Below are 22,835 nucleotides of genomic sequence, written 5' to 3'. Positions count from 1 at the left end.
GCAATTTTCAAAATGCCAAATGTGCCCACAGGCCTCTAAAGGCTGAAGATGCCTACATGCGTATATATGGCACATAATTGTAATTGCTTTTTTCTTTTTGCGATGCTTGGCAATGCTACCCTTAAACATGGAGTGGTGGCACATGTCTTTCGATAGTCATTTTTTGCAAATGCATTGATTTCCTTTACTTGATATCCTAGATTCATGTTTTTGTGACTTCCTTGTTTTATTTTTATTTAAGGTTCAAGTTGCAGGGAAATTTCTCACTGTCTTATTGGACCCCTGTTCCTATGATGTGGTGCTTTGGGAATCTCGCTCCAAGTTGGACTTTGGCCAATATGCACACATTTTAATGGACCGAATGTTTGATGTTAAGCTCCCAGATTATGACCCCGATGAGGAGAAAGCCATGCTGAGAACGTAAGTGCAACTTTTAGATGGAAAGGACTTGCAATGAGAAAGCTGTGCCAATGTGCCAGGATGGCATATTATTATTGGTACCCAGTTCAGGGATCTCACAATGTGTATCAGTTTCTTCTTCTAAGGATTGACACTGAATTCAAGGTGATGGTGAATTCAAGTACTCATCTGCAATGCTTAATGCTGCGGTGTGCATGCATGCGCGCGCACATGCATGCCAGGTGCTTGGATCTTGTGTACACATATGGCAAAATGAGGTGGTAGAATCCTGAAGTGATACCGTACAGCTGTATTTAGGCAACGTGAATTAATTGTGCACGCTCCCCTTCAGTACAACCCAGTGTCTAAACTCCCACCACACACACACACACACACACACACACACACTTCTCTTGACCTAAGAATGACCCTGCTGGTCCCACTTAGCCCCTGGACAGCAGACTGAGCAGGCACACAGGTCACCTGGTCACAATCTTCCCTGCTGTGGTGAATAGCAATCTTCCCTGCTATGGCTGTATTTCTGTTTAAATTATAGTCATGATTTCTAAATGTGTATCTAAACATATAAATTAGCACATGCACATTTTATTGAAATCAGTATCCTCTTTTATCCTTTTTTGTTTTGGCCATGTGCAAATGGATTAATGTTCAGTGATCAATTTTTAATAGTGGGAATATGTTTGTTTTTCCCTGTTTTGATCCATCATAAGGGTTTTTTTTTGTTGCAATTATAAAAAGATGACACAAATAATTTCTGTCTGGGATTTCATACAAACTGCTCCCAAGTAGCCTAAGATTCATACACCCATTCCTCAGGGAGAAGTCTGCCTCCATGACTTGAGCAAAATGTTTTTGAAGAGGATAACCTTCAATTATGCAATTCGTATCAGTGTTCTAAAGTGGTATAGACCTGGCGGGTGCAATGCCACATTACATGCACTTTCAGACATATGGCATGGGAATGCTCTGCCTAGGTCTGTGCCAAACACTGTTTCTGAAAGTGTTGTGTGGTTTGAATTCTGTCACACACCCTTTAATGCTCCTTATAATAAGGAATTAATAAGCAGCTTTGCTGCTTTTGATTTTTTTAAAAGAGCCTTTCTGTAGAATCTCTTTTCTTTTAGAGGGTGTCTAGTTTTATTCTCTCATACCTTAAAAATCTCTGGTGTAGCCACAAGCTACTTTAAACCCTTTAAAACGGGGCGGGGCGGGGAAAAGCAGTTTCAGAGTGTAAACAGCCAGACCTCAGAGTTTACCTTGGCAAATGAAAGGAAAACAAAACCATGGTGAAGAAATGCACTTTTTGATGGAGTTGGAGCTGTATAACTGGAAGCACTAGATAACTATGTTCATATCTCAAATGGTACTATTAGATGGGGAAAATGATGTTGTGAGTTGTGCATGTTTGGCAACAATTCCCCAATAAGCCTGTACCCCAGTGTTCTCTGTGGCAGTACCAGCAATCCTGGGGCTCACTTCTTGGACCCCACAGGGTTCAGCTACTTGGGACAGCAAAAAATATCTTCCACCAGCTCCAGGATGATGCTTTTGTTGATAGAAGTCTGATAAACACTGATTTAAGTGGCTCCTTAGGACCACATGAAAAGTTCATCCCATCACGCATAGCAAAGGTAAGCATGATTGGATTACTTACTTTAGTGTAAGTGCACATAGTTCTGATTCGGATCAGGTCTGTGGTGCTCTGGGAGGGGGGATATAAGCTCCCCCCCCATTTTCATCCTGAACCCCCCCCCCCAAGAATGAAGAGGGTTTTTTTCTGTTTAACCCCCCGCCCATGGGGTATAATTTCAGGATGAAAATGGGAGGGGGGGAAGATTAAATCCCCCCTCCCAGAGTACCACAGTCCCAATCCGAATCAGAGCTGGGCATGCGTACACTAAAGTAAATAATGCAATCACACGTTTTGCTATGTGTGATTGGATGAATGTTTAGTTTGGCTCTAAGTCACATCTTTCCCTTCCATTCTGTACCTTTAAAAATCCTGGAAGGGCTAGCTTAACTCAGCACTGCTCATTCAATTTGAAAAAGCATAATAATATTTGATATTTGTATAGTACTTTCAAGTGTTCAAGTGCATCACGTGCATCACCAAGCTGTGGTCCTTACATCAGCTCCGTAGGGCTGGGCATTATTATTATCTCCCATATCGCAGATGGGGGAAAGGGAGAGGCTGAGAGAGAAAGCAGCTTGCCTAAGGCCACCTAGTGCAAGCATAGGCCACCAATGCACCCTGGACATCTTTCTTAGCTCCCACCAAAGTGTCCCACCCTTCCCACTTATTTTATTTTTTATTGACCCATTTTCTTACCAGCAGCTGGGAATTGCTATGGAAAAAGTTTCTGCTGGTGCTGAAAATGGTGGGTTCAAAGCAGGTGTTTAGTGTGTTGAGGCTCAGACCCCACCTCTACGTTGTGCTCCGTCTTGTTGGGCAGGTTATTTGTTCTTTGCCATGCCTCCCATGGCAGCCATTTTGTGGTGGTGCCCAGGACAGCTTCTCAAATTGCCAAATATGTTCACAGCCCAAAAAGGTTGCCTACCCTTGGCCTAGTGAGTTTGTGGCAGAGGGGAGATTTGAACTGGGGACTTCCTGATTCACAGCTTAGTCTCTTAGCTGCTATGCTACACTAGCTGATGATTCCTGTGTGTCAAGGCATTATACCTAGGAGTGCTATTGCATCTGGTCACTTCCCATATTAATGGTCAGTAGCACTCTTCCTATTGCAGCCCAATTGGAAGGATCCCAAAGTCATGGCATGGTAGCCTGCCTAGGTAAACAAGCCTGAAGAGGAAATTGAATTAGTGTCAGCTAAGATAAGCAAGCAGAATTTTCTCTCAGAGGAGGGACTCTCCTGTGCAAGTTCCTTGTGAAACCTCGACTTGTGGAAGCTTCCTGCTGACTGGGCGCGCCAAGAAAAACAGAGCATAACTAGTCCCTTGGGACTTTATTGGAGTAGCACTCAAGGACGCTGTTGATGCAGTTTGGGTTAATGAAGCCAGTGTGGTGGAGTATTAGGCTTGGAATCAATGAGGAGACCCGAGTTCAAATGCCCGATTTAGAAACAAAGTCTCACTGGGTAACCTTAGGGCTGGACACCTTCTCTCAGTCTAACCTACCTTGCTGGGTTGTTGTGAGGATAAAATCGGAGGGAAACGCAAGCATTCTGTGTGAGAGTTTTGGAGGAAGGGTGGGATGCAAATGTGACAGATACATAAATAGAAGATAGTGGCTGCTCAGATGGGCAAAGATCCACAGAGTCAAGTTGTCCACAGCAATTGCCAGCTGGGGTGCTATATGTGAGGGTCTTTCTCTGTCTTTTTGCAGTGGCCTTCTTCCCTCATGCACTCTGTACATGGCATGTGTATGTGAAGGGACCACACATTATGTTATGTGGCACCTCTGTCTTTGTTCCTCATTGCCAGCCAGGGTTGGCATCATTGGGCAACTGCTAGGGCCCCAGCACCTGACAGGGCCCACTGCTAATGTCTGCCCTTGGATCCCTTAAAATGTTTTTGTTCCTGACTTGGCACTGTGAGCAGCGCCAAGTAGCTGGATCTAGCTTCCCTTTAAATTTCCCACAATGCCCCTGATGTGGCGTTACTCTGGGGCTTTGTGAGAAATCAGAAGGCTGGCTAAGCCCAGCCACCCAGCACCACTTAGACTGCTGCCACCACAGCCAGGTTGACCTACTAGGGCCCACTGACAGAAAAGGGGGCCCACCAGCAGACACTTTGCCCAGGACCCCCTCAAGCTTAGACAGCCCTATCTCCAATGAAAACAAACCCTCACATTCATCTCTTTTACCTGTTCTTCCTTCCTGTCAAAATCTGCTCTGTAAGCTTCTGAGGGCAAGGACCTATCTTCCTCGCTTACGTCAAGCACCATGGGCATAAACCATGTATGCATCAGGAGTGGGGAAACTCATTCCAAACCAGCCCTCTGCGGTTCCCCAGTCAGCCATCCCCTCCCGTTGGCCCCATCCTCTTTCCACCAACCACCAATCGCTGGCTGGTTTCCCGGTCATTGGACCATTTCCCCCCATTCTAAAAGGTTGAAATGCCTCTCATAAGGCTTAGTTACTGGTGGTAAATGCTTTCAGCTACAATATGCTGGTATTTTTAAATTTTGTTTTATTTATTTATGTATTTCTATACTACCCAGTACCGAAGCTGTCTGGGTGGTTCATAAAAATCAAAACCACAAGGTGCAGGATAAAACAATACCAAATATAAAAGCTTAAAACCACAATATAACAGTACAACCAGAATAAAACCTAGCATCAATGCAGAGATTTAAAATGCAGCTTTAAAACACCAGAGCTAAAAGACTAGGAAGCTAAGATGCTGGGAAAATAAAAAGATCTTCACCTGGCGCTGGAAGGAGTACAATGTAGGTGCCAGGTGAACCTCTCTAGGGAGCTCGTTCCGCAGCCGGGGTGCCACAGCAGAAAAAGGCCCTCTTCTTGGTAACTACCTGCCTCACTTCCTTTGGTGGGGGCTCATGGAGAAGGATCCTTGAAGATGATCTTGGGGTCCAGGCAGGCACATATGGGAGGAGGCAATCCTTCAGATAACCTGGCCCCAAGCCATTTAGGGCTTTGAATGTTAATACCAGCACTTTGAATCAGGCCCAGAAATGCACTGGGCCCAGAAATGGACTATTTTTGGCCCTGCCCCTTTACCTTTGGTCCTGCCCCTTGCCATCAGCCATGCCCACCTTTGGAATGCAGCCTGCATGAACTTCTCCAAAATGGAATTTGGCCCTTGGACTTAAAAAGGTTCCCCACCACTGGTATGAATAAACAATAGGCAGCACCACAGGGAATTCATACCTTGTAGCACTGTGCTTCCCACTGAGGCACACTAGATCTGTCCAAATGCCAGGTTTTTTGTTTTAAAGACAGCCGGGCCCAGATAAATCTTCGTTAGCTTTCTCCCACTAATGTCATAAAATAACATACTTTGGTTGGAATTGTCTAGATTCTACTCTCTATCAAATAGATGTAGTCATTCTAAAGCACCTGATGTAGGGATGTACGGATTTTGTAAAATCCGTTTGGTATGCATTTCGTGGAGTGTCAGGTGCCTAACTGCCGGAATCATGTTTTTTTCCCCAATTTCCTGAATTTGCACAAATTGGCATTCATGAAAATGCTAAAATCCTCCCCCCCCATGCAGAAATCCCTTCAAATGTGCATTTTCATTCTTTATTCTTTAGCATATGGGGGAAATGCACACTTTTGGCTAGTGTTTTTTATTTTACGTATTTTCCTATAACTAAATTTGTGCAAGTAAAATTTAAGTTAAAAAAATGGTCTGCAGGTCTGCGGAATCCATTCAACTTGGGAAAAGCCAGTCCGCTGCAGAATCTATGGGTTGGATTCATAGAAATGGAGCTAATGTTTCCTGCATCAATTCTGTGATCGCTCTGGTCCACATAGCACAGATGAGTGTCTGTTAGGTGTAGGGCACTGTGCAAACCATACAGGCCTGATATGGCCTGGAACTATTAGGGCCATGTATGGATTTGTTCCTGTGCGAACATGCCTTAATGCAGCCCTTCCCCTAACGTGCTGCCCTCCAGATGTTTAGGACTTCAACTCCCATTAGCCCCATACAATGGGTAGGAGTTGTAATCCAAAACATCTGGAGAACACCAGGTTGGGGAAGGATGCCCTAATGTTAATGCAGCAATTTTAAAACTTTCTGATCTCACGAAATGCTTCCCACATCAGCTTGTCTATCAAAGATGGAACCTCTGTGAATTCTAGAAGACTCTAGAAATTATTCTAAACTGGCCCATTCCTACAGGGCAGAGGCCAGGGTTGTTGCCAGTTCGCCATTATTCTGCATGAACTAAGAATCAGACCCAAAGCATATGGCACTCCCCAGCGGTTGTTGTGATGGAAGGCCAGTAGGTGTGGGCAAGCATCTTTTAGGGGAGTGTATCTGCTGCTATTAACCCGCTCTAAGTTCACCAGAGCTCAATTTGAAAATCACTGTCCTTGGTTGCTTTGCTATTAGCCCCTTTCTCTGGAATTACCATCCTTTCTGCTCTCACATTTTACAGAGAATCCAGATGATGTCATTGTTAAATTGTTGCTACAGAGTTTTCTGCATTGTCCTCCTGTACTTTTTTTTCCAGACCTGATCTGTCAATTTGGGTGGTTGTGGGAGAGTGTGCAATAAAACATAATTACAGCACAGTCAAAGCACTATTGATGTTTTCCAGCTACTGTACATTTAAAAGTGTTCTGTTTCAGGTTTTGCTTGTCTTATTGATTATGACTGTGGGATGTGATGAAAAAACTTCTTAATTGCCCCTTGAATAGCTTCTCGTAGGCTGCAATTCTATGCACACTTATCTGGGAGTAAATCCCATTGAAGTCAGTGGGGCTTACTTCTTAGTAGACATGTATAGGATTGCACTGTTAATTGTTCCAATGTCCATTTTTCTTCCCATGAGGGGGAGCTTTAATGATTGTATTCAGAAGAGGAAATAGTTCTTCATACCAACTCTTCCCACGGTGATGATGGTTTTGTGAGGTTGCCCTTCAAGAACTCACAGTGTGTACTGAGAGTGTTGCTTAGTTTTCAAGAGGCATTTAATAAATCCCAATTCTGGAAGTGTCAGTGAAAAGCAGGAAGGGGTTTAATAAAGCAGCTTTTGATTTTGCAGGACTCTGCAAAACAAGAATCTCCCGACCCTGACACAGGCAATGTCCTTCAATCTAAGAACCATTTTGCTTTCCGACCCAAGTAAAGCCAGTGGGCAGTGGAAAGAGGAAGGCCTGTTTCACCTCTCCTACAGTACAATGCTCAGGTGGGTGTGACATTCCTAAGGTATTTCTTCTGAAATGGGAAGGGGACAATAAGGTTTGTTCAGGGCTGGCATCAGAGATCGACATCATGGGGCACTTACTGAGGCCCATGTCCCAAGAGGGGCTCCAAAGCTGACCCCGGGCAGCCCCCTGGCCTTGCTTTTCCTCCTCTGTCGACACCTGTTCCTGTTCTGTTGCTCAACAGTAACAAAAGCACGGAGGAGGCGCCTCAATTTGCCAAGCAGATAGGCAGTGGTGATATCATTAAGGAAGAGGTTCCTCCCCCCCCAAACCGCTGGAGTTAGCAATGCACCTGCCGAAGAGATAAAAATGGGGGTGGGGGCAGCTTAGCATTAGTTCTCATAATTAAATGAAATCTTTGTAAGACCAGCCCCTGGGAATGAAATTGATATGCTTGACCTCTTTGCTCAGCCTTCTCCAACCAAACACCTTCCAAATGTGTTGGACTACAATTCCCAGCATGCCCCAGCCAGCATGGCTGGCTAGGGGATGCCAGGAGTTTGCAGTACAACACATTTGAAGAGCGCCAGGTTTGGTGAAGGCTGTGTTTGCCTATCAATCTGCCCATACTGAATGACTACATGGATGTTAGCATTGTATAACACAAGGAGCACACCTTTTCCAGAAGAATAAAGCAAAATAAAATACCAGATAGGTCCATTGGGAACTAGGCGTTTACATAGCCGTGATCACATTTCAGAATGTGGAGTCAATACAGAATCCATCCTGTTGTGCAGAAGCCAAAGACTGTTGGCTCTTAAAGAAAAAAGAAAGCGACCAAGATTTGTACCCAATGGTAGCCTTTGCACTAGTGGAAAGTGCTTCTGTTCATGCAAAATGGGGTGCTCAGTTTTTCCTGATTTCTCCTCCATGCCATATCCCACACTTTTGGGGAGGGCCCCCCAACCCTCAGGTTGTGTGGGAGGCTGCAGTGACTAAGCGGGGGTGGGGGACGGACTGGCAATAATTTGGTACCATGGCTTTCATGAGCAGAAGTGCTCTCTGCCAGCACAAAGCCACCATTGGATGCAACCCCAGGGGCCTAACCCTCATGCCATGGAGTAAACCATTTAGCATTTTAGCTTTCTAAATTTTTATCTTTGCTGTTTTAAATCTGTATTTTAAACTCTTGCACTGCTGATAGGTTTTATTGTGGTTGTATTGTTATATTGTGGTTTTAATGTTCTATATATTTTAAATTGTTTTATTGTGTGTTGTTTGGTTTTAATTTTTGTGAACCGCCCAGAGAGCTTCGGCTATTGGGCAGTATAGAAATGAAAGAAACAAACAAACAAACTCTGGCAATACATAGATAGCTTCCCCTGATCAGAATAAATTTGGAAAGACTGAGATATGGCCAAAGAGAAGGCCAGAGAGGAGAAGGCTGCAGTAATCCAGGGGAGGGGGCTGAGAGGAAGAGGAGGATCAGATTAATGTTGTACAGGGAGAAGTGGCATGACTTGGTGACACAGCAAGCAGGGAGAGAGACACATGAAAGGGAGGAATTGGAGATAAAGCCAAGGCCTTTTTGCCTGGTCACAAGGATGGATGGTGATGTTGTCAATAGATGATGAGGATGACCGAGAGGAAGGCCTGGGAAGAAAGATGAGCAGCTCAGTCTTGGATATACGGAGTTGAGACAACCAAGGAGAACTACCAGGGAAGCAATTGCAGATCCAGTGTTGAACAGAGCTGCCTTCGCCTACCTGGCACCCTCCTGACATATTGGACTTAGGGGTGTATAGGTTTTGTTAAATCCATTCCATCTGTGTTTTATGGGTGTTCGGGCACCTTTCGTTCCATCTTTCACTCATTGGCGGAAGTAGATTTTTAAACCCAGAATTTCATTCTATTTTTGCTAATGCACATTAGCACTAATGCGCATTAACTAATGCAGATCAGCACGTTTGCACATGTGTGAATTAGCGCTAGTATGAATTAGCACAAATCCCACCCCAAAGTCAAAAACTGGTCCACAAATCTGCAGAATCCACATCACTTTGAAAAACCCGGTCCACTGCGGAATCAGCAGGTCAGATTCATAGAAATCTGAACTCATTTGAATTTTATGGACTTTTACAGATTTTTCTGACATCCCTAGCTGGACTGCATCCCTCATCACCCCCAGTGGATGGAGATGATGGGAGTTGTAGTCCAACGCAACTGAGAAGGTGGCAGGTTGCCAAAGGCTGGAACAGAGAATGGAAGGACTAGGGTGGAGAGGTAGAGATGGTATCATCTTCTGGTAAGTGGTAGTGAAAGCCATGGGGTTTAATACATACAAGAATAGTGTAAGATTTATATTGTAAAATGAAGCATTTAAATCTATATGTATTGTCCTCCATTCCCACTTCACAGAGCTGGATACCTGACACTGTATGGCAATGAAAGCAAGAATTATGAAGATGCCTCTAGTCAAGCTAATGATCAGGCTCACTCTCTGGAAGTATATCAAGGGTTTTATAAACTGGACCGTTTTTTGATGAAAGCTGCCCGCAACATTTTAAGCAGAGGTTGGTGTACTTGAAGATCACTTTCAAAATTTTGGGGCTTGGTAGATTGAAAGTGGGGTATGGGTTAGAATCTCTAATGGGTGCAATCCTATGCATGTTTAGACAGAAAAAAGGCTGACACCTCCCAGTATGCCCCAGCCAGCCATGCTGTCTGGGGCATGCTGGGAGTTGTACAGTGCCAGCCCTACCATTAGGCCGGGCGAAGTGGTCACTTCAGGTGGTAGATGCTAGGAGATGGCAGCAAGGTGTTGGAGGAGAGAGCTGTGTGCCTCACAGCCTGCCCTATGCACCCAAGCTATCCTGCAGCCTTCATGTTGAATGGAGGATGCTGCTGCATCACCAGTGTTTAAGAATCAGTCTAGTCAGCTTTTGTACATGAAATGGGAGAGGGTGCCATCTTTTTCTTCGCCTCAGGCAGCCAAATGTCTTGGGCCAGCCTGGAGTAGTAGGCCCTTTTTCTGTCTGAATGTGCATATGGTCGCACCTTAAAGGAAGTAAAAAACCCCAAACATGACCAAATCTGGAGATTCTTGATATAATTCACCTCTCAGTCTTTGCTGTGGCTGCTTACGTATTTCTAGTGTGCTTGTACTTGCTCTACGGATGTAACCCGAGGGTAGCTGCGTTAGTCCGATGCAGCAAAAGCAACAGTGTTTGTGGCACTTTAAAAGGATTCATGATGGCATAAGCTTTTCTGGACTACAGCATGCCTCTCAATGCCAGTTGCTAGGGAACGCAAGGAGGAGGGTGCTATCGCTCTCCTGTTTTTGGGCTTCCCATGAGCATCTGATTGGCCACTGTGAACAGAATGTTGAACTAGATAGGTCTTTGGCCTGATCCAGCATGGCTCTTCATATGTTCTTCATCCCTCCAGATGTGTTGGACTACATCTCCTGTCATCCCCAGGCAGCATGACAGCACGCTGGCTGTAGACAATGGGAGTTTTAATTCTGATACATCTGGAGGGCTGAGGGAGACTGAACTACGGCCTTGTAGTGTAAACAACTTACTGGGAAGGAGGAACTTCTGAGCAGTAGATGGCACCGTTGTATAACCTTTCAGTTCGTTTTGCCTGTTCAGAAAGAAACAGCCCTGCTTGTCTGATAGAATGGTACTGGCAGAGAAAATAGAATAACTATGAGGGCCAACCTGAGTTCACAATGTCAGTGTTTCAAGTTGCACAGAATTCTTCCTAAATGCTCAGTGTTTATAATGGGGGAAGGTGTTTCTGGAGGAAGACATTTTGGTAAGGCCTGCCTGTAGTTTGTTTCAGCCTTAAGACTGTAAGGTTACTAAGTAGAACTGTGCCCTTACAAAGAAAAAACAATATCTAGGAATAGGCATGCTGGAACAGAGGAATAAATGGAGAATGTCCCTCGGGAAATGCTAAGACAAACAGTTATAAGAGTAGCACCATCAGTAACACGTACTACCCCTGAGGTGCAGAACGGAAGTACTGAAAAATCTGATAATCCTTATATAATTCAAGCTGGACATTAATTTTAGAACAATGGCCCCCATAGCGGACACTTTCTAAGGGCCAATGGGAGCTTCCCTTGAAATGCATATAGCGTTAATTTCATTTCTACTATAACACCCAATAGCCAAAGCTCTCTGAGCAGTTCACAAAAATTAAAACATAATATAATAAAACATAATATAAAATCTTTAATATAAACAAATTTAAAACAGCTATAAATGATTAAAAATAAAATACCAGAACCTGATAAAACAACTGACATTAAAAGCCCCATCATATGCCATCAATTGCCTGGGAATAGAGGCAAGTCTTAACTTGGCCCTGAAAAGATGGAAATGTTGGTACCTGGTGGACCTCAGTGGGGTAGCATTCCACAATTGAGGGGCTACCACCGAGAAGACCCTCTCCCTTGGAGGAGGCAGTCAGAGCAGGGCCTCAGATGTTGATTGTAGTGCACAGGTAGGTTCTTAGTGAACTCGGAGAGGTGATTATCATTGGGACCATGGCAGGGAGATGAAGAGTTAAACTCCCCACCCAGTCATCCCCACGTTCCCAAGCCTGCTTAGGCTTCCGCATAGTTGCTGTTTCCATAACCAACATAACATGCTCATTGACTGATTAATCTCATGTCAAGTTTGGCCCTAAGGCAGGGAGTGCTGCTAGGTTCAGCCAAGCCTGGCTCCAGAGGGGAGTGAAGTCCAGTCTAGTCTTTGTCATAAGAACATGAGAAGAGCCCTGCTGGATCACACCAAGGGTCCATCTAGTCCAGCATTCTGTTCATAGAGTGGCCAACCAGCTGCCCATGGGAAACCCACAAGCAGGACCTGAGTGCAACACCATCCTCCCACCCTTGTTCCCCAGCAACTGTTACCAGCTACCTCTGATACTGGAGGTAGCATATCCATCAGGACTAGTAGCCATTGATAGCCTTCTCCCCCAGGAGACCACCTCTATAGGACCACCATTCGGAATACAGAGCCCACAAGGAGACTCAACGGCAGGGTGGGAGAATTCTCACATCACGCCCATTTCTTCTTTCAGAATCCTGCATCCAGCCGAAAGGGCAGCATGCAATGAGGCTACTCTGTCTCTGCTGATTCCATTGCACTCGTGGAATCCATTGCTGCCACAACAGGAAGTGTCACTTCTAAAAATAAGCAGCCCTAGAACAGGGCTGGTCAGCAGAGCTCCCTCCTGTGAGCTCTGCTGATCTGCGCCCTTCCAGAAACTAGCGTTTTGGCTTCTTTCCAATTGCTTCAGGAACCGCTGGATTCCCGTTGTACTAGCTGGAGGTCCTGGTAGTCCACAGGCAGTATTGCCCAATATTGGGATACTGCCCAATAAATCTAATACAATACAATAAAATATAATATAATAAAATCTGGGAATATGATTCTCCTACCTCACTGGGTTGTTGTCAGGATAAAATGACAACATGCTGCAATGAACTCCTTGGAAAAGGAGCAGAACATTGGATCACCCTGTTTATATCTCCGACCTTTCTATACTGCAGCGGAAAAGAAAACATTTGGCAGCTGCAAGGAAGATCTCTGGATGTTACTTTCTGTGAAAAGGCTGGACACCAGGGCAAACCGAAGCGTTTGGCTGGACAGCTATAAACAGCACTTGGTGGACCTGGGAGTGGATGAAGATATGCAGACTAGAGCCATGCTGTTGCAGCTCTGGAGTACCCAGGTAGAAAATACAATCTCACATTCCCAGTGAATACTTTTCTCCAGGATTCTCACTTAGCCTCCACATTCTGACCCCACTAACAGTGAGTGAATGGCTTCCCAGCACTATCAATCATGAAGGGCTGAAGTTAGGGACACAAGCTTTTGTAGCCCCTGCACCCCCGTTATTTTAAATGCAAATGGAGCAAGTGAATCTAAGGGCTGCGTGTAGTGGAGGCTGGTGGCTCCTATGTCAGTGGGACAGTGAATCCGCTCTGGGTTTCATTCAGAACCAATTAGAACCCAAAATGGGCCCAGCACCTTGGGTAGCGCTTTAGAGTTCTGACTGGTTCTGACTGAAACCCACAGCAGATTCACTGCCCCACTGACACTGGAGCCACCAGCCCCCACTGGCTGCATCTGTGCACAGGTGTCTGGTATTTACTTTATGAAGAATTGCGTGCATTCATCTGCCAACCAGCTATTCGTATCTTGGTGGTGCCAGTCAACTGTTAAAAAAGGGGTGGGGGAAAGGAAAAACTGGATCCAGTCCACCCCACCCAACTGCCAAAGTACTGATAGGCTCTGTCAGAACTGATCTGATCAATACTGCACACGTGGTCCCAATCCAACACTGGGATTTGTGATTGCAGAATTCTTTTGGGAGAATGGGTCAGCGGTAGAGCACATGCTTGGCATACAGACGGTACGAGGTTCCATCCCCTGCCTCTCCAGGTAGGTCTAGGAAGGAATCCTGTCTGAAACCCTGGAGAGCTGCTGCCAGTTGACAATTGGGACCTACATGAACTTATGGTCTGACATGGTTTGAGGCTGCTTCCTATGTTCCTAGGATGTGACTCAGGAAGGGGATTCACGTGTGGAAATCTGTTCCCTCATGCAGATTGCCCTGACTGGATAAGAGTGGCTTATAAATCCATGGCCCCTAGCACACTCACTTGCTTACATTTTGCTTAAGCCCTTTGGAAGTGCCTGGCCTCAAGAATCATACAGTAGATGAGAAGGTTGTGTGCATAAGAAGATAACTCTTGGAGCTAGAGGTGTGCTTCAGATTTGGCCAAATCCTAGACTGAATCAGGTTGATTTGGAGAGATTCAAGAGATGTCTGAATCGAAGTGGAGCTTCTCCCAAGTGGTCTGAATCTGAATGTGAATCCTCTGTTAGCAATTCGGATTCAGACGGACCCAGAGACCCAGATAGTGTGTCTGCAAAAATGGATATATTTCTTCCCATGCTCTCCATATAAGGAAAATACCGTGGTGTGGAGAGGGAGGGGGTTAGGGATGTCGGAGAATTTCTCCACGAATCTCCGGGAGGCCGAATGCCAACGCATTCGGCCCCCCGAAATTGGTGGAGAAACGGTCTGCCACCCCCCCGGAATGGGACTTACCTTTGTTGAATGTCCCTGGCGCTGGCGGCTCCTGGTGGCAGTGCGGCGGCGGCGGCGGTGGCCGGTCTTCCAACCGGCTGCCGCCGCCGCCATTTCCCAGTAAAAAAACACAACAAACATGATAGGCTATGTAAAGATTTACGTAGCCTATCACAGCTAGATTTTCAAAAAACACCGTGATAGGCTACGTAAATCCTTATGTAGCCTATCACGGCTGACTTGGGGGGGGGGGAAGCGCGTACGCAAATGGCGGTGACCATGGGCGCCGCCACTTGCATTCCTTATTTGGGCACGTGTAGTCTACGTAAACATTTACGTAGACTACGGCGAAAATAAGGGCAATGCAAATAGCGTTGCCCTTATTTTCGCCATAGTCTACGTAAATGTTTACGTAGACTACATGTGCCCAAATAAGGAACGCAAATAGCGTTGCCCTTATTTTTGCCGTAGTCTACGTAAATGTTTACATAGACTGCACGTGCCCAAATAAGGAACGCAAATAGCGTTGCCCTTATTTTTGCCGTAGTCTACGTAAATGTTTACATAGACTGCACGTGCCCAAATAAGGAACGCAAATGGCGGCGCCCATGGGCGCCGCCATTTGCGTACGCGCTTTTTTTTCCCCCCAAAGTCAGCTGTGATAGGCTACGTAACGATTTACGTAGCCTATCATGGCTGACTGCAGGGACGCAAACGGCAGCGGCTATGGCCGCCACTATTTGCGTCCCGGCAGGAGACGAGATTCGCGGCCGGAGGGACGGGGCGCCCCACCCCGGCCAGAATTTCGGCCAGAGGGACGGGGCGCCTCCCACCACGCCCAGAATTTTGCGGGGAGGGACGGAGCACCTCCCCCCCACCGTGAAGCAAGCTGCGGGATAAGGTAAGGGACTTTCGTCCATCCCTAGAGGGGGTGCAGTTTTATGACTGACAGCTCTAGCTTCTAACAACTGTGGATGGTTTTTTCAGGGCTCTCCAATCCCAGTACTTTGGGGCAGGGATGCTGCAGTAATATATCCCAAGATCATTTCAGTGTTCAGTGTTCTTTGCTAGTTCTCTCCCCAGAACAGGAACATGAGAAGAGTTTTGGTGGAGTCTGTGGGACCTGGGAGGGTGTAGCATTGGGTGCTTGCTTGAAAATGCTGGAAGTTCTTCTGCCTCTTTCACTGTATGCTCCACCTCCATCAACTACCTCAGTCCTATTGCACTTCCTGTAAGTTTGGTACCAACTGAGCAGAAAACAAATAGGCCACCAACTATTTTTCATTCATCGTAACTCCCTAGCCCCTACAAATCTCCTTCTGATATTTTACAGGTTCCCTGCCTAGGGACACCACAGAGGGGGCAATGGGAAACAAATTACTCTTTCCATCCCTGAAATTTTAAGACTCCCTTTGCACAAACACCACTGCACCCACACTTCCAAACTTGGGCCGGTTTCTTAGCTAGGGCCACCTCTATGCTGTATGCCATTTTCATAACCATTGCCCACAAATAACATAGAGGGATAACCACATCCCCCCCGTTCCGAAATAAAAAACAAACAAAACTCAGCATGAATTATTCATGCCCTGTACTCCTCTCCATTGGATTTAATGTACTGTCAATGCACTTGCTATCAACAGTGATGCTATATTTACATTTCACTTAATCATCAGAATTTTAAAAAGAAAGGCATAGAGAAATACACAGTGCTGGCCCATCAAATATTTGATTTCACATGGAGTCTGTTTCCCAGATTTAGAAATAGCTCTGTCACCCTGGGTGTGGTGGGTGGGGATGAATTCCCTTGGCAGATACTTCCTGCTCCCATAATTAGGTCATGTTGAGTTGTCCCCCAGAACAAACTGTCCATGTTGTACTGATGGGCACTTTGGAGGACACGAATGGGTGCTTGTTTTCCAGGATCAACACATCCAGAAAGCAGCATCAAAGAAGCCAGTGGAGGCTGGTGGCTCCGATGTCAACGGGGCATTTAATCCACTCTGGGTTTCAGTCAGAACTCTAAAGGAGTTCTGTCTGGTTCTGACTGAAAGCTGGAGCGGATTCACCCCCACCCCCACTGACATCGAAGCCACCAGCCTCCACTGAAAGAAACTTTGATGTCTCTCCTACTGTTTCCTGACAAGTGCCTTGCATGCAGAAGGTCCAGGTTTAATCCCTGGCATCTCCAGGGCTGGGTGACCTCTGTTTGAAACCCTGGGAAGTTGCTGCCAGTCAGTGTAGACAATATAGAGCTAGATGGGTCAATGGTCTGACTTCGTATAAGGCAGCTTCCTATGTTCCTAAGGCAGGGGTATAGAACATCAAACATAGAGGTCAAATCTGGCCCTCTGGGATTCCCCAGACAGCCTCAGTCCCTTTCTCTGACCCCCAACCACTGTCCATCAAGCACTGGGGGATTCCCTGTTTTTGGGTAATTCTTCCCCATTCTAAAAGGCTGAAATGCATCTCCTAAAGCAGGGGTGGACAACTTGTGGCCCTCCAGATGTTTTGGCCTACAACTCCCATCATCCCTTACCATTGGCTCTGCTGGCTAGGCCTGGTGGGAGTTGTAGGCAAAAACATTTGGAGGGCCACAAGTTGTCCACCCCTGTCCTAAGGCGTAGTTATGGACAGTGAGAACGTTATGCTGTGACAGGTGGATATTTTGGCCCTGTGCTTTTGCCACTGGCCCCACCCACCACTGGAATGTGGCCCCCAGAAGCTTCTCTAGAAGGAAGTGTGGCTCTCGAACTTCTGCACCACCGTCCTAAGGGCTGCAATGGCATCGGCGAGGCTGCTGGATTTGCGGTGTGAGCCACTGAATACGCCCATCTTGCTGTATGATACAGCAAATGTTTTACAGGAAGCAACTTAAAATGATTTCCACAGGGCCCCTTTTCATGCACGTGTGTTGGCTGCACCCAAAATGCTCCATTTTTTTACTTTTAGAAAGAAATTCACAATTGCAGGGCGGTGTAGTTTTTCCTCCAAACTTTTAGAATGAGCATCCACTCCTGGGGGTTGGGGTTAGGGTTTTCTTCTTCACAGCGGGAGCTGTGTAATCTGTAGCCATATCTATATTTCCAGGGGGCTGAAGGTGATATCGTAGAAGCGTAGCTTCTGGTGGTGATGGCGGTCACACCTATTTCTTTTAAGCCACTGTCCTCATTGGTCAAACTGGTATTTCAGGTTTTTGAAGCATTACTTTGCAAATCCTGTGAGCAGGGGTAATAGAAGCCCTGTTCGGGCATTGACCGAGAATGCACGGAGGGAGGAGCGGGGCTGCATGCGTTCCTTTGACCCCAGTGTCCTTGTCCCCAGTGGCTGCTGTCTCAGTTACCACACTGAGTGGTAACTGTTGAAGGATTTTCCTGAACATGCTTAGGATTCTCCACATGATTGGGACCGCCCGCCCCCATTGTTCAAGTTCAGATAGCATGAAGGATTCCAAGCATGTTGAGCCGATGCACGAAGATTTCCCCTTCAGACCTTCCACTCAACACTTGAAGTTCTGAGGCTGAAACCAGCAGGAGTGAGGACTTGGGGCAGGGTCAGCACATGAAGCTTTGCAGCCTCCACCCCCCACCCCACCCCGACACATGCGCACACACACTCACATGTACACACACACACTCACACTCAATGCAGTCTGAGAGTCCACGGAGTGGGATGAGTAATGTTTACACCACACAAGCAATGATGCCTCTAACTGCACCACATCCGAATCTTTGGGGGGAACATTATAGTCTGTTTCCAGGCTGTGCTTTTATTTTTCTACTGCAGGTTTTGGTTTGGATGCATGTCTAAATTCATAGTGCATGACTAATTTCCTCCTGTTTTTGCCCAATCCTTCAAGATTTGTTCTGCTGTTAATTTACTGAGCTGCCAGCAGAGACCTTTCATGTTGTGTGTGGAAAAGGTGCTCTTTTCTAATGAAAATGGTATTTACATGGGCTTGTGTTTGGTTTCCATGTGACATAGTGCATATTTTACATGTTTACATGTGGAAATTAAAGAAAAAAAGACTGATTTGTTGTTTTATTTTTAGAGTAATGCAGGGCCTGCAGTTTTTTGGCTTCTCCTGTTTCTTTTAAAAAACCCTGCAGCCATGGCAGCAGTTCAAGGTGAAATGGAAAAGATTCTGAAAAGCAGAGGCAAAGCAACTGGACAAATGGATTGGATCAGCCAAGAGATTTTGGACAGCACACCCATTTTTGGTTAGTACTCTCCTATTCAGAGCCAGGCTATTTGGTATCTTCAGTGGAAGAGTTAAATATCTCCCACCACTACTTGATCCTAGAGCACTTCTTTATCCATCCCAACTGCTCCTTTTCGATCCAGATTCCTGTCACACATGGATCTGGGGCAGCCAGATTCTCCATCAGCCCTGCATCTATGTGCTTATAGCAGCTGTTTCCAGCTGTCACTGTCATGAGAAAAGCTGTCCCTATGTCCAGCTTCTCCTTCTTTGTGAACTTGTGTATGTGATTATGTGGAGAAGGTAAGTGGGCCATGCATGGATGGACTGGCCCTCAGGCTCAGGGTGTTTAGCAAACTTCGAGAGAAAATCCTAAAGATGAGGAGCAATTCCCTCTTATATAACCTCCTCCCATATACACTTGTCCGGACCCTTCAGTGGTCCCGCTCTGTGAGCCCCTGCCAAAGGAAGCGAGGTGGGTGGCTACTAAGAAGAGGGCCTTTTATGCTGTGGCACCCCCATTGTGGGATGAGCTTCCCCGAGAGGCTCACCTGGTGCCTATGTTGTACTCTTTTGGGTGCCAGGTGAAGACCTTTTTATTTCCCCAGGCATTTTCGTTTTTCAGTCCCTGTTTGAAATCTGGTTCTTCATTTTAAATTTTTGCACTGCTGCTACGTTGTATTTGGTTATTATTTTTATTTTATACTGTAGTTTTGAACTTTTACACTTTTGTATTGTATTTTAGTGGGTTGTATTTAATGGTTTTCATTGTTGTGAACCACCCAGAGAGCTTTGGCTATTGGCCAGTATAGAAATGTAATAAATAAATAAATGCCCAAGCCTTAGGAGTTGCCATATAGATTGTATACTTTGGGGACAGATTTAAGAGTAACAGAATACCTACAAGGAAAGTACTTCTGTGAAGGAAATAGTGTGTAACTCACACATGGCAGTAGCATGTTCAAGCCTTCCACTTATGTATGCATCCTGTATCAGTCAGCTGGGAACCCACAAGAAGCTGAGCAAGATTTACAATAAGGATTATTTATATTTCTGCTCCGCTCAAGAGCTAAAGTTCTCTGCGTGGTTCACAAAACAGAACTGAAAACTATACAATACAATAACACAAAAAATATAAAAACTGTAAGTTTAAGGCAGAATAAAACCAGAGTAAAAGCCAGCAGCACTGCAAAGATCTAAAAATGCATGAACAGATGTTTTTCGAAATCCTGAAGGACTAAAAATTCTGGGAAAATAAAAAGGTCTTCACCTGCTGCCAAAAAGACTACAACGTAGGCACCAGGCAGACCTCTCTGGGAAGGACACTCCACAGCCAGGGTGTCACCACCGACGAGGCCCTCTCTTTAGTAGCCATCCGCCTCTCAGTTGGCAGGGGCACCTGGAGAAGGGAGAAGATTTGGAAGAGCTGATCTTCAATAGAACATCAGAAGCTGGTGTTAGTGTTAGGCTTCACAGGACCTTGGACAGCTCCTAGAGAATGATCAGCATTCCCCAAGCTGGTTTCCTCCAAATGTGTTGGACTGCAATTCCATGCTGGCAGTGGGATGCTGGGATTGCGTCCAGCACATCTGGAGGGCATCAGGCTGGGGAAGGCTGGGACAGATGCATACTTCAAGAATGCTTAGGGCCCAAATGAGCTCCTAAATAGTGGTGCAGATCATCTGTATCTTTCAGCTGATCCCTTATGTGAAAATCTACTTCCCAGCATTGCTGGAAGTCCAACTGGAGTATCCTCTGATCTCTCAGCAAAGAGGGGCTTTGGGTGAGCTGGTGGAGCTCTGCACTGGAGGAGTTTGAGACTGCTTCAAGGGTAGAATCACGGAGAGCTATTCATTGCGAAGCCTCAGGCAGTTTGGAGAGTACTCAAGGTCCCTGAAGTAGACTCCTGCTGACACAAACCTGAGGCCTCCTCTGTCCAGGAATCAATATCTGAAGTTTAATGAGTTGTTTGGCCCTTAATGCCTCTAACTCTTTTGCCCAAATTGCTCCGTAATGCAAAGCTGCTGTTGAGCTTCTCCTGCAATATTTATGTGAATGGGTGATTATTGTTAATGTGGGCTGGAAAGGTGGAAGCAAAGTATCTGTGAATTAGACTGATCAATGTAGGAATCCAACAGGAGCTGATATAATCATTACAAACAAGTTGCATGAGCTTTGGCCAAAAAAAAAAAAAAGTTTTTAAAGAGGGTTCTTATTCGTGTTGGCTGCATGACCCAGTCAATCAGGGACCATGTAGCCAGCATGATGTCATGTTGTCACATACACAATCACATTTGGCCACATGACCTTGTCAGAAAACCAATAAGAGGGACAGCTATGCCTCCTGCCTTCACTTTGAATGGGAAATGGACAACAAATCGATGAACTATGATGCGGGGTTATCATACTTTGCAGGTCCCCTAAACTGTCACAGCCTCCCCACTTCATTTTAGTCTTACACAAGAAATGTTTGCAAAATGTAGTGGGGGAACCCATAGACCACGGTGACCTTTTCATTGGAGGTTTTCTTAAACACAACCACTATTTTAAATCATTACATCTAGTTCCGAACAATATAACTCCTACATTAACACAACGGCTTCCTTGCCATCAATCAAGTCTAGTTAAAGAAAATGCTCATTAGCTGTGTTCAGAACTGCTATTAAAACTGGGTTGATTTGTCCCAGCAGTGACACATTTTCACACTATTCTTCCTGCTAAAGATCAGCATATGCTATGCAAGGACCTTTTATCGATGCTAGAAGAGATGGCCAATAAACCTGTTAAAACCAAGAGAACTCTTGTGAAGGCTAAGACTGTTAGTCCCAAGCACAACTGCTTAAAAGTAAGACACTCTCTTGGCAAACAGATTGCCACATGGTGAATCTGTTCCTGGATTGGACTGCAAGGGGGTGGGGAGGGATTGCATAATTTAGGGCGCAATCCTATTGAGATAGGTGATAGCCTCCGAAATCGGAAGCTACCAACTATCCAATGCAGGGGGGATGGAGGAGATCCTGTCCCCTGCACGTCGCCTTCCCTGCATTTGTGGCTAGATGTACATTTCTGGGGAGGGAGTCCAGATAGGAAGCTGTCTAAAACAGCTCCTGCAGTCTCCTCCTCTCCCTGTCTCTGGGAACACCCCATTTTTGCCCTCTCCATGCTCTGTTTACGAGCACGGAGACAACTGTGGCATGGAAAGAACCATGCTGGCTATGAGGGGGAGGGGGAGGAGGCAGGGAGCATGGCTTCTGGGAACAGAGGTTGGACAATCTCGGTTCCCAGAAACTGGAAAATCCTATGGCTGTCTAGAGGCCATAGGTTTGCTCTACCATGTCCTCCCCCGTGATAGAAAAATGCTGACACATGGAAACATAGTTTACCAAGGGGAAGGATTCTAGCCTAGCTTTCTCCCTGCAATCTAATTTTCTATAAGCAGGGTTTAAAAAACAACAATATGTGGGTGAGCATTCAATCATTCAGCCCTTCCCCATCTGCAGACTATACTGGTGCAGATAGGAACAGCTTGACCTAGTGTTAAGCTGTTTATCTAAAATGCTTCTAATTTCTAACAAAAATTAGAAGAATGTGCTTACGTACGTGCTTTTAAGAATGGTGGCATAAGAGTCATTTCCCAAGCTATACAAGGGATAACAAAACCCCAGAAGTATTTGACTTTTGATAGTAGGCTCTGATGCCAAAAAATGCTCTCCTGTGCTCTCTCTTGCTAGACCCCTTTATTTTCTCTTAACATTTTACATTACACTTATTTTCAGTTTTGTGATTAATTATCAACCTTCCCCAAACTGGTGCCATCCTAATGTTTTGGACTACAGCTTCCAGCATTCATGACCATTGGCCATTCTGGTTGGGGCTGATTGGAAATAAAGTCCAAAACATCTGGAGGGCACCAAGTTAGGGAAAGGTTACATAGTGGCTTCCTTATAATTTTCCATGAGTATGTACTGGGTTGTGGGTATTTTTTTTTACTTTGTCAGAAAACCACATCTTGCCTGGGCCCTACATGCTTAAGAAACTACTTCCCAACCTCATCATATGTTATATAGATTCAGGAAATAAAAGCACATGGGATTCATGGTCCTTTCTCCTTGATTCTGTTGTACTGTAGGAAAAAGGGAGACATGGGGCTCCCAGAATGCCCTCTAGATAATGTTGGATTATGATTCCCAGAAATCCTGCCTGTTGATCAGGCTGGCTGGGGCTGATGGGAGTTGGAAGTCCAAAACACCTGGAGGGCACCAGGTTAGGGAAAGCTGCCCTAGAGCAACAGCAGGGAAAGA

General features: G+C 45.6%; 1 protein-coding gene across 1 annotated transcript in view; it reads left to right on the top strand.

Moving 5' to 3' along the window:
• PTGIS (prostaglandin I2 synthase) overlaps positions 1-22,835 on the top strand; it is a 49,272-nt gene that overhangs the window by 11,935 nt on the left and 14,502 nt on the right. The window contains exons 3-7 of the mRNA XM_084854109.1: positions 242-420; positions 7,118-7,261; positions 9,639-9,793; positions 12,787-12,968; positions 18,385-18,553. Coding sequence (XP_084710235.1) covers positions 242-420; positions 7,118-7,261; positions 9,639-9,793; positions 12,787-12,968; positions 18,385-18,553 — 829 coding nt within the window. The remainder of the gene's footprint in view (positions 1-241; positions 421-7,117; positions 7,262-9,638; positions 9,794-12,786; positions 12,969-18,384; positions 18,554-22,835) is intronic.

Source organism: Heloderma suspectum, chromosome 4, assembly GCF_057233095.1.
Source record: "Heloderma suspectum isolate Gila_16-S chromosome 4, 16-S_ref, whole genome shotgun sequence".
Taxonomy (NCBI): domain Eukaryota; kingdom Metazoa; phylum Chordata; class Lepidosauria; order Squamata; family Helodermatidae; genus Heloderma; species Heloderma suspectum.
The sequence above is the reverse complement of the archived record's forward strand: the minus strand, read 5'-3'. Positions and strand labels throughout refer to the sequence as shown.